Raw genomic sequence first — 13,413 nt, 5'->3', positions numbered from 1 at the left:
ATACTTTGCAGCAAGGCGTAGGACTACGTTCTCATTGAGATGCAAGACTGATACCACATTAAGAAGAAAGAATGATGTTGGGCGTAGGACAACCTTGTCTGTGTGAAGTATGGGGAACAGTGTCGCCAACTCAGACATATCTAACCAATGTCATAGCAGCCAAAAAGGCTACTTTGTAGGAGGGCTCTTGTAAGGGAATATGCCTGATGGGTTCAAAGGATATTTTCTGCAGGACAAAGAGAACCAAGTTTGGATCTCAAGGCAGCAGGGAGAATTAAGCCATTTTAAAAGAGAATAGAAAAGGCTGACACCTGCCCTTTCTTGTTCTTAAAGTGGTTGTAAACTTCAGATAATAAATAGGAGCAAGCATATCCTTCTATAGTGTGTACTTGTCTCAATTAAGAGCACTGAGTCATTTGTTTGCTGCTTCATTCCTCTGCCATCAGCATGAAACACTTCTGAAAAGTTTTCCTGACACCAAGAGAAATCTTGCGACAGGGGAGGGACCTCCAGCTGATTGACAGTCTCAGTATTGTTACTGTGAGCTTTGTGGAGAAGGGTGCATTTCTTCCCTACAATCAGTTCTCAGAGCTCTCCTCACTAAACTCTGCAGAGTGTAGTTTCAGCACTCTGCCCCCTTTTTTTCTGAACGCTCAGACAAGCTTTATAGGTTCTGGACTTCAAAAGGCTGTAGAGAAGAGACTGCTGCAGATAGACAGGTACCACTTATGAGGGAGGATTTTTTTTAATCCTGAGGGCAGTCACTTCACTGGGTATTTGTAAGAGTTTACAACCACTTTAAGGCCAAGGCCTGAGAAGGAAAAAATTGGTAACGTGCAGGTGCTTCACATGCTCAGTGAAATCTTGTGAAACCCAAGCTCACTTCACAACAAAGTAAATTTGCATACATCCAAAATATATCTCACAATTAGGGCGCCTGATTGGTGAAATGCGTTAAAGCGGGCCTTGCCATCACTTCCGGTCCCATGACAGCACATCCGGTGCAGGCTCCTGGCTGTTGAAATGCATGCTGGCTCTTAGAAATCAGAGCAGCATAGCAGTTCCACATTATCTATGCTGTACATACATACTATCTGAGGCACTTTTAATTTAGTGTGTTTTTATCTTTTGATGGAGCCTAGGTTGCAATAAATACTACACAATATATACACACGTTTTTATCCTTTAGCATTTCTTTGTGGCAATCGATGAGGATATAGCAGAGATTAATTGAATCAACAGAACAACCTATGGCGGATGTATGAGACCTGATACTGGGTGGCTTACCAGAATACGCGCTTGCTGACCTTTTAAAGAGGTCATTGTTTTTTGGGGAGTGTGCATTTTTGTATCACATGGTGGAGGATGTATGCCAAGGGTTGACGAGGACAAGAAGACACAATTGCACTTACATTCCGTGTTAGGATAATCAATACTGAACTTTAAGCCATTTTGCACTGGACTACAGGTGATACTCGAAAAATTTGAATATTGTGCAAAATTTCATTTATTTCACTAATGCAACATAAAAGGTGAAACTAATAAATGAGATAGATTATTACATTACATGCAAAGTAAGATAGTTCAAGCCGTGATTTGTCATAATTGTGATGATTATGGCTTACAGCTCATGAAAACCCCAAACCCACAATCCTGGAAAATTAGAATATTGTGAAAAGGTGCAATATTCTAGGCTAAAAGTGTCCCACTCTAATCAGCCAATTAAGCCATAACACCTGCAAAGGGTTCCTGAGCCTTTAAATCTCTGTCTGGTTCAGTAGGAATCACAATCATGGGAAAGACTGCTGACCTGACAGTTGTGCAGAAAACCATCATTGACACCCTCCATAAGGAGGGAAAGCCTCAAAAGGTAATTGCAAAAGAAGTTGGATGTTCCCAAGTGCTGTATCAAAGCACATTAATAGAAAGTTATGTGGAAGGGAAAAGTGTGGAAGAAAAAGGTGCACAAGCAGCAGGGATGACCGCAGCCTTGAGAGGATTGTCAGGAAAAGGCCATTCAAAAGTGTTGGGGACTTTCACAAGGAGTGGACTGAGGCTGAAGCCACCACACACAGATGGATCCTGGACATGAGCTTCAAATGTCGTATTCTCTTTGTCAAGCCACTCCTGAACAACAAACGTCAGAAGCGTCTTACCTGGGCTAAAGAAAAACAGACCTGGTCTGTTGCTCAGTGGTCCAAAGTCCTCTTTGCTGATGAGTGCAAATTTTGCATCTCATTTGGAAACCAAGGACCCAGAGTATGGACGAAGAATGGAGAGGCATACACTGTAAGATGCTTGAAGTCCAATGTGAAGTTTCCACAGTCTGTGTTGATTTGGGGAGCCATGTCATCTACTGGTGTTGGTCCACTGTGCTTCATTAAGTCCAGGGTCAACGCAGCCGTCTACCAGGAGATGATTTTGGAGCACTTAATGCTTCCTTCCACAGACGAGCTTTATGGGGATGCTGACTTCATTTTCCAGCAGGACTTGGCACCAAAACCTGGTTCAATGACCGTGGGATTACTGTGCTTGAGTGGCCAGTAAACTGGCCTGACCTGAACCCCATAGAGAATCTATGGGGCATTGCCAAAAGAAAGATGAGAGACATGAGACCGAACAATGCATTAGAGCTGAAGGCAGCTATTGAAGCATCCTGGTCTTTCACAACACCTCAGCAGTGCCACAGGCTGATAGCTTCCATGCCACGCCGCACTGAGGCAGTAATTGCTGCAAAAGGGGCTCAAACCAAGTACTGAGTACATATGCATGCTTATACTTTTCAGAGGTCCGATATGGTTCTATGTACAATCGTTGTTTTATTGACTGCATGTGATATTCTAATTTTCTGAGATTGTGGATTTGGCAATTTGGGGATTTTATGAGCTGTAAGCCATAATCATTACAATTATGACAAATCACGGCTTGAACTATCTTGCTTTGCATGAATCTATCTCATATATTAGTTTCACCTTTTAAGTTGCATTAGTGTAATAAATGAACTTTTGCACGATATTCTAATTTTTCGAGTACCTGCGTACATTTTATTGTTTCACATATATTAATATAAATTTTCACTGTGAGATATATTTTTGTTGTAAGCAAATGTATCTTGTGAAGAGAGCTTCGGCTGTCACAAGATTTTGCTTAGAATGTAAAGCGCCTGTACTTTACCAATTACCATATTTATCAGCGCATAACACGCACCCTTTTACCCTGAAAATAGAGGGTAAATCGTGCCTGCGTGTTATACGCCGATATCTGTTTTTCTTTTACCAACAGGGGGTGGGGATCAGGCGGTCCACTCCGGGTGCCACCTATTGGGAGGGTGTCAGGCCGGCTGCCCCACCACTTTGGCCATGGAACAGCGCTGCCAGTAAATTCTAAAGTTCAGAAAACATTACTGCAGTGCCAGCCCTTTGTGATATACCGCTTCTCCTGTGTAACTCAATGTAAATCTAAGCCTCTGAATCCCTTAACGCTGTTCATTGTGACTGCTCTCCTCCTCCGTTGCCTTCTCGTGTGTAGCTTTTGATTGGAGGAGGAGAGCGGTCACATGACCGTCAATGAAAGAGGGGAGAGCAGTCACATGACCAGGTCCACGAGATAGAGCGGCGTTAATGGAGGTATTTAGAAGCTTTGATTTACAATGAGTGACACAGGAGCAGCGGTGTATGAGAAGGGGCCGACAGTCTGAAGTTTTCTCAACTTTAGAGTATGCTTGCAGTGCTGTCCCTGTCCCAGCCCTGGGAGTGCAGGGGGGGGGTGTCTTTATAATGAAAGGGGGCTGTGTGTTGTACAGGGGCTTGTGTGTTATGCAGGGGGTCCATGTAAAGTTTTGTTTCCTGAAATTTCCCTCTTAACGTTAAGGTGCGTGTTATACTGCTATAAATACAGTATTTTTTTTTGTTTAAAAGCAAAAGGGGCAGCTACATTATTTTTAGTCACAGTGAAATGGTCATTGGAGGTGTGCACCCTGTATTTTTTTGCAAGTTCTGGAAGAGACCCGATTATAGGAAGGCCATACTGTGAGGCACAGAGTAATCTCTGAGATTGAAATGCCTGTATTCACATAAGGCAAAGGATATCCAGATATAGAAGAAATAGATGACACACCTCTGGGTTAAGAATACATATTATATTGTTGTTTCTATCATATATGTTTATATACAATATTGTCAATATCAATGTCTTGATGTACTGGTGCAATTGTCCTCCATTGTTCAGGGACCTCCTGGATTTGTGTGCCCTCGTGCATATACCCGGCACCGAAAGACCCCTACAATTTTGTTTGAGGCCTGCTTTCTTCTCTCCAACATGTACTGGGGTGAATGGAGAAATTCTCCATCCCCAGACACTGGGAGACATTCTGTGTCGTCTGCTTTTTGTCCCCAATATGGCCGCTATACCGGTCTCTGGATGTTGTCATCGCGGAGACTGGAGATGATGTGGATACGCATGACGTTATTACAGCACGCATGCATGATATAGGAGGACACCGGGGATTGCAGTCTGCGCCATTATTCCTTCCCCACCCACAGATGTGGATGAAAAATTCAGTTGGAGCCACCTACCTTGATGATCGGGAGACGGCCCGAGATTAAAGAGCAGCGTAGATATTTTCAACAATTTAGCAAACTTTCGGGTAATATCAGGTGACATTCATTGTCTGACTTGATTCTATAGACTAAAACATGGATGTGTTTTGATTATCCAATATAATTATTTTCTTTATTTGTTTGCATCTTTTCTCTCTCTTTTTCTAGCCCAAAATCTCTTTGGTGCCACACATTTTGGATATAATCCGGCAGTTCTTGTATAGCATGAAGAACAAATTTAAGCAGCATTTATGTTAAAATTCAATTACTCTATATTTCAGAAGTGGTATTAATCGCTGAAGAAGAAATTACTTATGTCTATATTTTTTAAATGCGTTGGTCACCCACACCTACTGGAAACCATCTATAGTACACAATTGATGGCAGAACAGCAAGTAGTTGGGCAATACCACTTTAATATATTCTGATGTCTCCATGCCATGAATATTACCATGTATATTGTGAAGAAATATTCTGGAATTCTGTAAAGATGGTTTACAGTTTTTAATATTTACAATATCCTATCCAATATCTTTTAAATGATTAAAGATTTTTTTTTTTAAAGAAAAATCAAATTTGTCCAATTTACCTTTAAAATCCCAATAGTGAGGTTTACACAAAGAGGCTTTTAGTTTTAGCAAGGTAGGAATAAAAGATACTCCTCTGTTTTAAGACCTCGGCTTCAACAGCAAAAGACTGAGATTGTGAAGAAGGATGGGATAGTGGGCCTTGAGATAGATTGCCTGGTATGAAGAGGTCAAGGATTATCAGCTAGATGTCTGAGTATATCTGCATATCAGTTTCTTCTGGGATACTTTGTTGCAGTAAAAACAAGTTTTCACACTCTTCCTCTTTTTGAGCAGATGAGTCAGAATTCTAATTTGAGGAAAGCATACATTAGCCTGAATTGAGACCATTATCAAGGCATCTGAAGCTAGTGCTAGAGGATCCTTGGTCTTGGCTACAAACATTTAGATGTTTGTTAAAAAAATTATCAAATTATGTGTAATCAAAACTTCAAAGTGGAGCGCTGTACTCAAAAATATCCGCATACAAGATCATAGAAATAAGCACTTTTTGAGTACCATGGGAGCAGAGGATGGGCCAAAGGGCAGTGTGACAAACCAGAAATGATTGGCTGCCACTGTGAAAAGCAGAAAACACGGATGGAGTGGATAAATAGGAACATGTAGATAGGCATCTTAGATGTCTACAGATGCCATGTAATTCCTTGGTCTTATAGAGGCAGTTACCAACCTTGCCGATTCCATGCAAAAATTTGTGAATTTGCAGGTATTTGCTGATGGATTTTAAGTCTAGAAGAGGATGAATACCCCTTTTGGACTTTGGTACCATAAACAGGTTTGAACAGAATCCTTTGAACCAGGTACTGGCACAACTACTCCCTGAGACAAGAGATGCTTCAGGGCACTCTGCAAATCTGACTATCCTAGGGCAATTTTTATTTCATTTGAGAGAAGAGCGTTGGGAGGGTAGAGCTTCATTATGTACTCCTTTGAAACCACTGATTGAACCCATAGGCCTGGGACGCTTGTGACCCAGAGAGCCAAACTAATAGATGCCTCCCCATTCTTAGGAGTGAGGGTATGCCTTCATTGGAAAGAGGGCTTTGGGGAAGACTTACTTTTACTTTCAATGCTAACGGAAAACAACACAAAAGAGCGTGAAACCCCTTAACAGAGGCACAGACAGCAACAAAAGCCGCAATCATTAAAATAGAAGACTTTTCTTCCAATTTAAGCTTTAATCTGCAATTGTTTTACCTCATTACCCAATTATGATTGTACAATGTAAGGTCACTACTCATCTCAGGAATTAATCTGAGTTCATACTTACGCAGCTCAACATGAGGGTTTCCAGACTGTTTCTTCTGTTTATCTCCACCATCAGATTCATCTACAAATGCAAAGGATCAGGTTATACCCAGTAGAAACTACACAGGACAATTAGAAGACAAACTAAAAACTTATTAGGCCTCACATACTGAGCTTAAAAAAAAAAAAAAAAAAGCCACATTTACAGGCGTTTGGTGTTTTGTTTCCCAGTCTGTAAAAGCACCTCTATATATTAGCTTATATGTCCATTTACACTTAGGCATTTACAGGTATATGAGAAGAGGAGCATTTACAGGCATATGAGAAGAGGAGCATTTACAGGCATATGAGAAGAGAAACATTTACAGGCTAAAAAAACAAAAAACAAAACAAAAACACAAAACATCAGGAGAGCACAAAAAAAAAAAAAACTCTTGAAGCTCCATATCTAAATGCTAGGCAGGTTTGAGTGTTAATGTATTCCAATGGCCCGAATAAATATCCTGGCCAATGGAATCAACTAATATTCAAACACTTGACGTGCCCAGCTTTAGGCATGTTTTTTAGCCAGCTTTTCTCCTGCCAGGAGTTCTGGCGCTCACAGAAGAAAAGCAAAACACCCTGTGTGCATGATGTCTTAATAAACCACCGCAAAACAGATGCATTGTAATTCAATTTAAAATATAATTTTAATGTACATACAAGCCTTTAGAGGGGTGCACAGGCCTGACATACATACCGGTAAAAACATTCTAATACAGAGATGTTAAAGTAAGCGCACTGCAAGCAGACACTACTTTCTTTGAAAACTACATATCAAAACAATTAGATCCAGAGATACAAGCAGCAGAAGCCATACTGACAAATCCTTGCTTTACCTGAAACAGTTTGCCACCAAGCCACCCTACTGATTAGTGAGGCCTCCACCAAAATAACCACTTCATGTCCTGAATGACTGGAAGGTAATGGACTGGATCAGGAAACCCTATATCCCCATATTCTTGGGCATTTTAAAAGATTGATTTTTTTTATCCTGGCTATTTCCTGCCCAAATGAAGCTGAGAACTAGGGATTGAATTTCAACATTGATATAATTATATTGTTTAAGCTGAACCACATGAACACATTATTATGCCACATACTGGGGTGCCATTGAATTGCTTGTAGCGGGGGGTGTAAAATTCAAGTAAAAAAGTTTCTGAAGGTTGACCACGACTGCCGTACTTCATATGAGATGGGGCACTGAATCTCATTTAAGGTTAGGTCTGGAAGATTTTTGCAGATTTGTTGTAGTTGATCTTATAATCTGCTAGAGAACTAAATTTGTTTAGTTCTATATTTAGAGCTGGTATTGTGACTACAGAGAGGAAGATGAAGAAAATTAATCCCGTGTCTGGAGGCTGTGAGAATCTGGACTAGCTTGAACGGTGCGTAATAGGTGCTCCATTGTCACAATAAATACAGGCAGTCTCCAAGTTACAAACATCACAGTTATGAACCACTCCTACTTACAGAGGTGACATGACGTCACTGCTGGCCGCTTGTGCTCTAGACTCATCTCGGATACCGCTGAACAGCCACCTTGCAGTGCTGGACATGTCCCACACTGCAGGTCCTATCCACATATGTAAAGGAATCGATTTCTGAATTCTCTTTGACCAGTGGACTATCACAACGATCCTTATTTTGAGCTACCATTTTAACTGGGTGTGATTTTTAGTACTTCCACAGCTAGTCTCTGCTATATACTTCTTGCACATAGCATGTATGTGGATGGATGAATGTCTGTGGTAGTTACCTATGTCTTGATTATATGGTGGAGGTATATATTTTTGTATTAAGTCGATAAGTTCAATAAAGCCATTTGTATTTTTTGTAACACCTGCTGTTCCTTGCTGATGAATTCTTGCAGACCTTCAGTCCAACCTTTGACATATGTTGCCAGTAATCTAGAGGAACACACACCTTATCCCATTATGGATAAGTGGAGCAACGGTTAAATTATATCCAGGAAGCAGGCATTACTTGGCCCCTTGGATCTTATTACTAGAGGTGTAGTCCAGTTAACTATTTCATTGGTTGTTTTGTAAGGAAGCAGCCATGCATGCATGTTCCTGAGCCAGGCTGTGTGCGCCTCTATAGACACACCGCACTGGTAAGCCATGACCCTGCTCCATTCTCACAGGAGTTTGGCTGACAGCAGCAGGAGCCTATAGATCCACTACCCTCAGTTTCACCTGTGAAAGCAGGAAGTGAGGGGAGTGGTGACATGGAGCCAGGTAAGTTTTTAGGTAGAGAAGAGGGTAGGACAGGTAGTTGGGCAGAGAATTAAATTGAAAACATTTAGACTTTACAACGGCTTTAAACAAAACATGTAGCAAGTTCAAGTCAATTTATGCAAATCATAAAAGAATCATGAATAAATTATCCAAATCTATATCTCCACTGCCCTGCAATAAAATTCCACACCCACAGGAACCTGGAAGACCTTTAAATACACAATTACTGATACTCCTCTGTTGTCAGTACCTTTATTATGAATTTTCTTGTGTTACTCATGCTCGACCAGACACTTCCAAACACATGGTGACCTCATACAACAAGGCGTTTCATTGTGTAATATCCACTTTTATTAAGATATATAATAGCAGTAAGACACTCTTACATTAAGGCTACTACTGAGGCATTTTTCAGTCACTAAAGGGCTAAAAATAGCACCTGTAAAGAGCCTGAAAAACGCCACCCCAGTGTGAAAGCCCGAGTGCTTTCACACTGGAGCAGTGCACTTGTAGTGGAAGTGGATTACCATTTAGTAAGCCCCCTTGATTCGCTAGACTTCTCTCTGAAGAGGAAGTTTTAGGTGCCATAAAAACTCTGAAGCCACATAAACACCCAGGCCCAGATGGCCTGACAGCTTCATACTGTAAAAAGTTTGAAGACTTTTAACACCTCTTTTAGCTACAGTAATTCCTTAAATTCTTTACTTGATCAGCAGTCCTTTTGTCCTGAGACTTTTACAGCAGTAATAGCTATGATATCAAAGCTGCGCACTGATAGGTGCTAGTATCTAGTGCATGTAAAACCAGGCTGGGGTCCAAGAGAAAAGTTAGAAGGAGCATTTCTGCCTTTTGCAGCTTTACTCAGAGAAAGGTACATATAGCACCCCGTCACCGTATACCCACATATTTTTTGTCTCTTGAGCTGCGTAAATCATTTGGCACGCTTTCGTGTTATATTTGCACTATATTTTAAAGGGCTTTAGATGGAGATGAATATTTCCCCTTTACTCAAAGTCTCAGACCTATATAAAATATACAGGCTATAAGTCAGCTAGATTTTCTAAAGCACAACGAACGAGGCCGGGATTGTCCTCTATCCCCTCTCCTTTTTGTGCATGCCATAGAGCCCCTCGCAATTTTAATCCGCTCTCAACCTGGAGATACATGGTATCGATGTGACAGGTTACCAGCATAAGCTTTACTTATTTGCCGACATATTGTGATTTCTTACAGTATCCCTCACCTTGACGCCCAGTCTTTTCTGCATCTTATACCAATTCATGGCTATTTCTGGGCTGGCGGTGAACCAACAGAAATCCCAGGCTCTAAATACAACCCTTATCGCTCACACCTTGAACCAGTTAGAATCCGCTTCTCCTTTAAATGGGATATGCATAGTCTCACCTATTTGGGCATCACCCTGACCTCCCATCCCACTACATGGTTTCAGACCAATTATCCTGCAATGCTAAGGCATCTGACTTCACTTAGGTCTCGTTGGTCCTCCCTACATAAATATTGGATGGGCCATATGGCAGCCGTTAAGAGGACACTAAACAAATAAAGGAGTTTGGGTAAGAGTTCTCCCAGTTGAGGTCCTGCCTTAATCGCATTTTGCGATGTCAGTTAATCAGCTACGTATGTGGCTCCACCAAGCCACATCAATATAAAATAGTTTAATGTGTTGGAAAATGCAGGGAAATTTCAGAAAATACTCTTAGGTAGCCCAGCTCACACAAATTGTCCAGTATCACACAACAAACGAAGTGCCTCTTTGGCTAAGCTTAGAGGTTGCAAACTTCAACCCCATGGCAATCGACAACCAGATGTGGCCATTTCTCAGAGCAGAAACCACTAATCACAATGCACTTAATTATTTGATGCTCTGGGATAGACTGAAGGTCCCCACACAAACCATTCCTGTCCTTTTTTAGACACCCTTTCTTCTATCCAGCTCACGTAGCACCTGCCTTTTTCATCACTGAACCACATTTGGCATCATGCGCTTGTGTCACCTGGATACAGCCCCCTTCCTTCAGTCATTTGCCTCCTTGAAGGAACGTCACGATCTTCCAAATTCTGAGATATTTCATTACCTCCAAAACATACATTTGTACTCAGCCTATATTAACGGCCAAACAGACCTACAATTGGGAACCTTGTTTGAACAAAATTTGCTATTCCGATCCTCGAGCCCCTGGTTTAAATTTCTAAACTGTATGCATACCTATCTTAACCTTCTACTCCTGCACTGCCTGTGTATGCAGACTGCTGGGCCCTTAGACCTCAACATCCTTCTAGACCCTGCAAATTGGGCTGAAATATGGCGATCCAGAAAGTCCTCCACAGTGAATATATTCCCCCTAGAGGTAAATTACAAGGTGCTCATCAGATGGTACCTAGTCCCTGCGAGGATTGCTAGAATTCTCCCAATCTATCCCCCAAATTGCTTTCAAGGTTGCACAGACATCGGAACCTATTTGCACATTTGGTGGTCCTGTCCTATTGTGCTAGCTTTCTGGGCTGTGTTTTGCATGCCATCTACCTGCGAAGTTACTACCTGACACCGTGGTTTCACAGTTTAAACTACTGCTATGAAAACCCCCAATCTGTCTCCTTGGTGGTGAAGCATAGGATAGCGCAATTCATGATCCACAGCAAAGTAGAGGTGACGCTGCTAGACAGGATTCCTAAACACCTGAAAATTTGGCAAATGTAGGTGGACAACTATTTGCCGCAGGACTCAGTCCTTACTAGAACCTTGATCATGTCCTGTGCACATACAAGCAGCTCCCCTGGCCAACAACTGGCTCGCTGTGGCTACCATTGAGTCCCCGGTTTACCCTCTATTCCTTTGCTTTTCTACCCTACAGAATGTTCTCCTGAACTGTGTAAATCTGATAGATTGTTTTGGAGCGCTTATAAAAAAAAGATTATCTCCGCATGTCGGCATTATCAACACATGGGGTGTGTGTTTGTAGTTTGAGGTTCAGCTCTACCTCACGTGGCATTTTAGTGTAATGTTAGTTTATGAACCCCTATTGTATGCTGCTTATTGTTGTACTTTTGTATGGCACTACTGCTTGAATGGCAAATTGTATCCAGATCTTTAAATTCAATAAAAAAAATATTGAACAATAAAAAAAAAAATTGGTAGAGTTTACTACTGCTTTAAGTAAAAGGAACACTTTTTTTAAACCGTCTAATATATTAGACTTCTTTTTATTATTGCAAGGCAATGGAGGGATAGCCGTGGAAACTTTGATTTGGAGAATATTTAATTCACAATTCTTTTATGGATACATTTGCATCAAACATCACTGCGACACCCTTCTGGGCGTATTGTAAAAAAATACGGTGGGGAGGAGGATGTATATTTCCGGAGTGCGGTTTTTAAACTGCAGTTCAGAAAACATACTTGGGCGCCTGTGAGTAGCTGTGATGCGTCATTGTCAAGTGCCAGTGACCACCAATTATGGAATAATTTACTTTAAAGGGGTGGGGAAGGGTGGGAAGTGCCACTGACCACCAATGACTTAAGATTTTTTTCAAAGGTAAAGAAATGAAAGGTAAAGATGAGCAAACCCAGAATTTTGGTCTTTTTCCCTTTATATGCTAAAAAAAGGTTATGAAAATACCACTAAAAGAAAGCACCATCTGCTTAAAAAAAAATAATATATAAAATGCAATTCATTGGGGTACAGTTTTTTTTGTTGACCAAGTATTTGTCTGTTAAACTATTACAGCACTGAAAACTTAAAAATGTCCTGGTAATCAAGGGGTATATAATGGCTAGTACTCAAGTGGTTCAAGATTTATATTTATCTAAAGTTTGTTGTTTTTTTGTTTGTTTAGTTTAGGAGAGCGTACAGACTGGTTTAAACCCCATCTGTGTGCCATCAGAGAGATTTTTCATCTGGGAGGCACAACAGGAAAAGAAGAAATCTCCTTGACCACAAAGCCACCCACAATATGCATTCATAATGCACAGCAACAGAGGTGGGCTTTAATGTCCACGTGCACCACATATGCAGCTGTGTGGCAGAGCTTCCTGTGCCAAGAGTGGGTTCACTGCATGATTCCCAGCACAGTGACCAAGTTGTCAAAGACAGCTCTTGGTCTACACTAATGATCAGGAGGCGGCGGAACTGGCTCCCAATCATGTGACCATTGTGACCACCAATCACACTGGTCACAGGACTGGCCAGTCCTTCCCATCAGCTGGACAAAGACTCTATTAAAGCAATGCTGAAGCTAGATGGGAAGGGGTTGAGGAACTAACCTCTGGGATAGCTGTCACACAAACAAGTACCCCACACTGGAAGATTTTCTCTCTATTTCTTTACCTCCTAAAATTCTTAGAACTTCCTTCACTTACAGTACCATTAATAATGGTCAACAGGACAACTCAAATTGGTGAATCTCCCAATTGGGAAAAGAGCAATAAAAACGTGTCTTAAGTTCAAACTCTTCCCGACTATTAAAAAGAAGGAATTACATACAAATATTATACGTCATATCAAAAATGAAGATTGGTGCTGAGAAAATTTACTTGCTAAACCCCTTACAAGTGTTGAATTGATTACAATAAGCAGAAGAACTTTGAGGTTTACGCACCCCTGGTTGAGAAACCATGGTTTAGCTCCGCATACAAGTCTGTAAAGATCTGCTCTGTCATGAAGGACTCTAGGAGATGGAGAG

At 41.1% G+C, this 13,413-nt stretch overlaps 1 protein-coding gene across 3 annotated transcripts in view; it reads right to left on the bottom strand.

Moving 5' to 3' along the window:
- PIKFYVE (phosphoinositide kinase, FYVE-type zinc finger containing) overlaps positions 1–13,413 on the bottom strand; it is a 455,233-nt gene that overhangs the window by 100,720 nt on the left and 341,100 nt on the right. For all 3 annotated transcript variants that reach the window (XM_073633422.1, XM_073633423.1, XM_073633424.1), the window contains one exon: positions 6,456–6,515. In XM_073633422.1, the coding sequence (XP_073489523.1) occupies positions 6,456–6,515 (60 nt within the window). The remainder of the gene's footprint in view (positions 1–6,455; positions 6,516–13,413) is intronic.

This window comes from Aquarana catesbeiana, linkage group LG06, assembly GCF_042186555.1.
Source record: "Aquarana catesbeiana isolate 2022-GZ linkage group LG06, ASM4218655v1, whole genome shotgun sequence".
In the NCBI taxonomy this organism is placed as follows: domain Eukaryota; kingdom Metazoa; phylum Chordata; class Amphibia; order Anura; family Ranidae; genus Aquarana; species Aquarana catesbeiana.
This window is presented reverse-complemented; position numbering and strand designations above follow the sequence as displayed.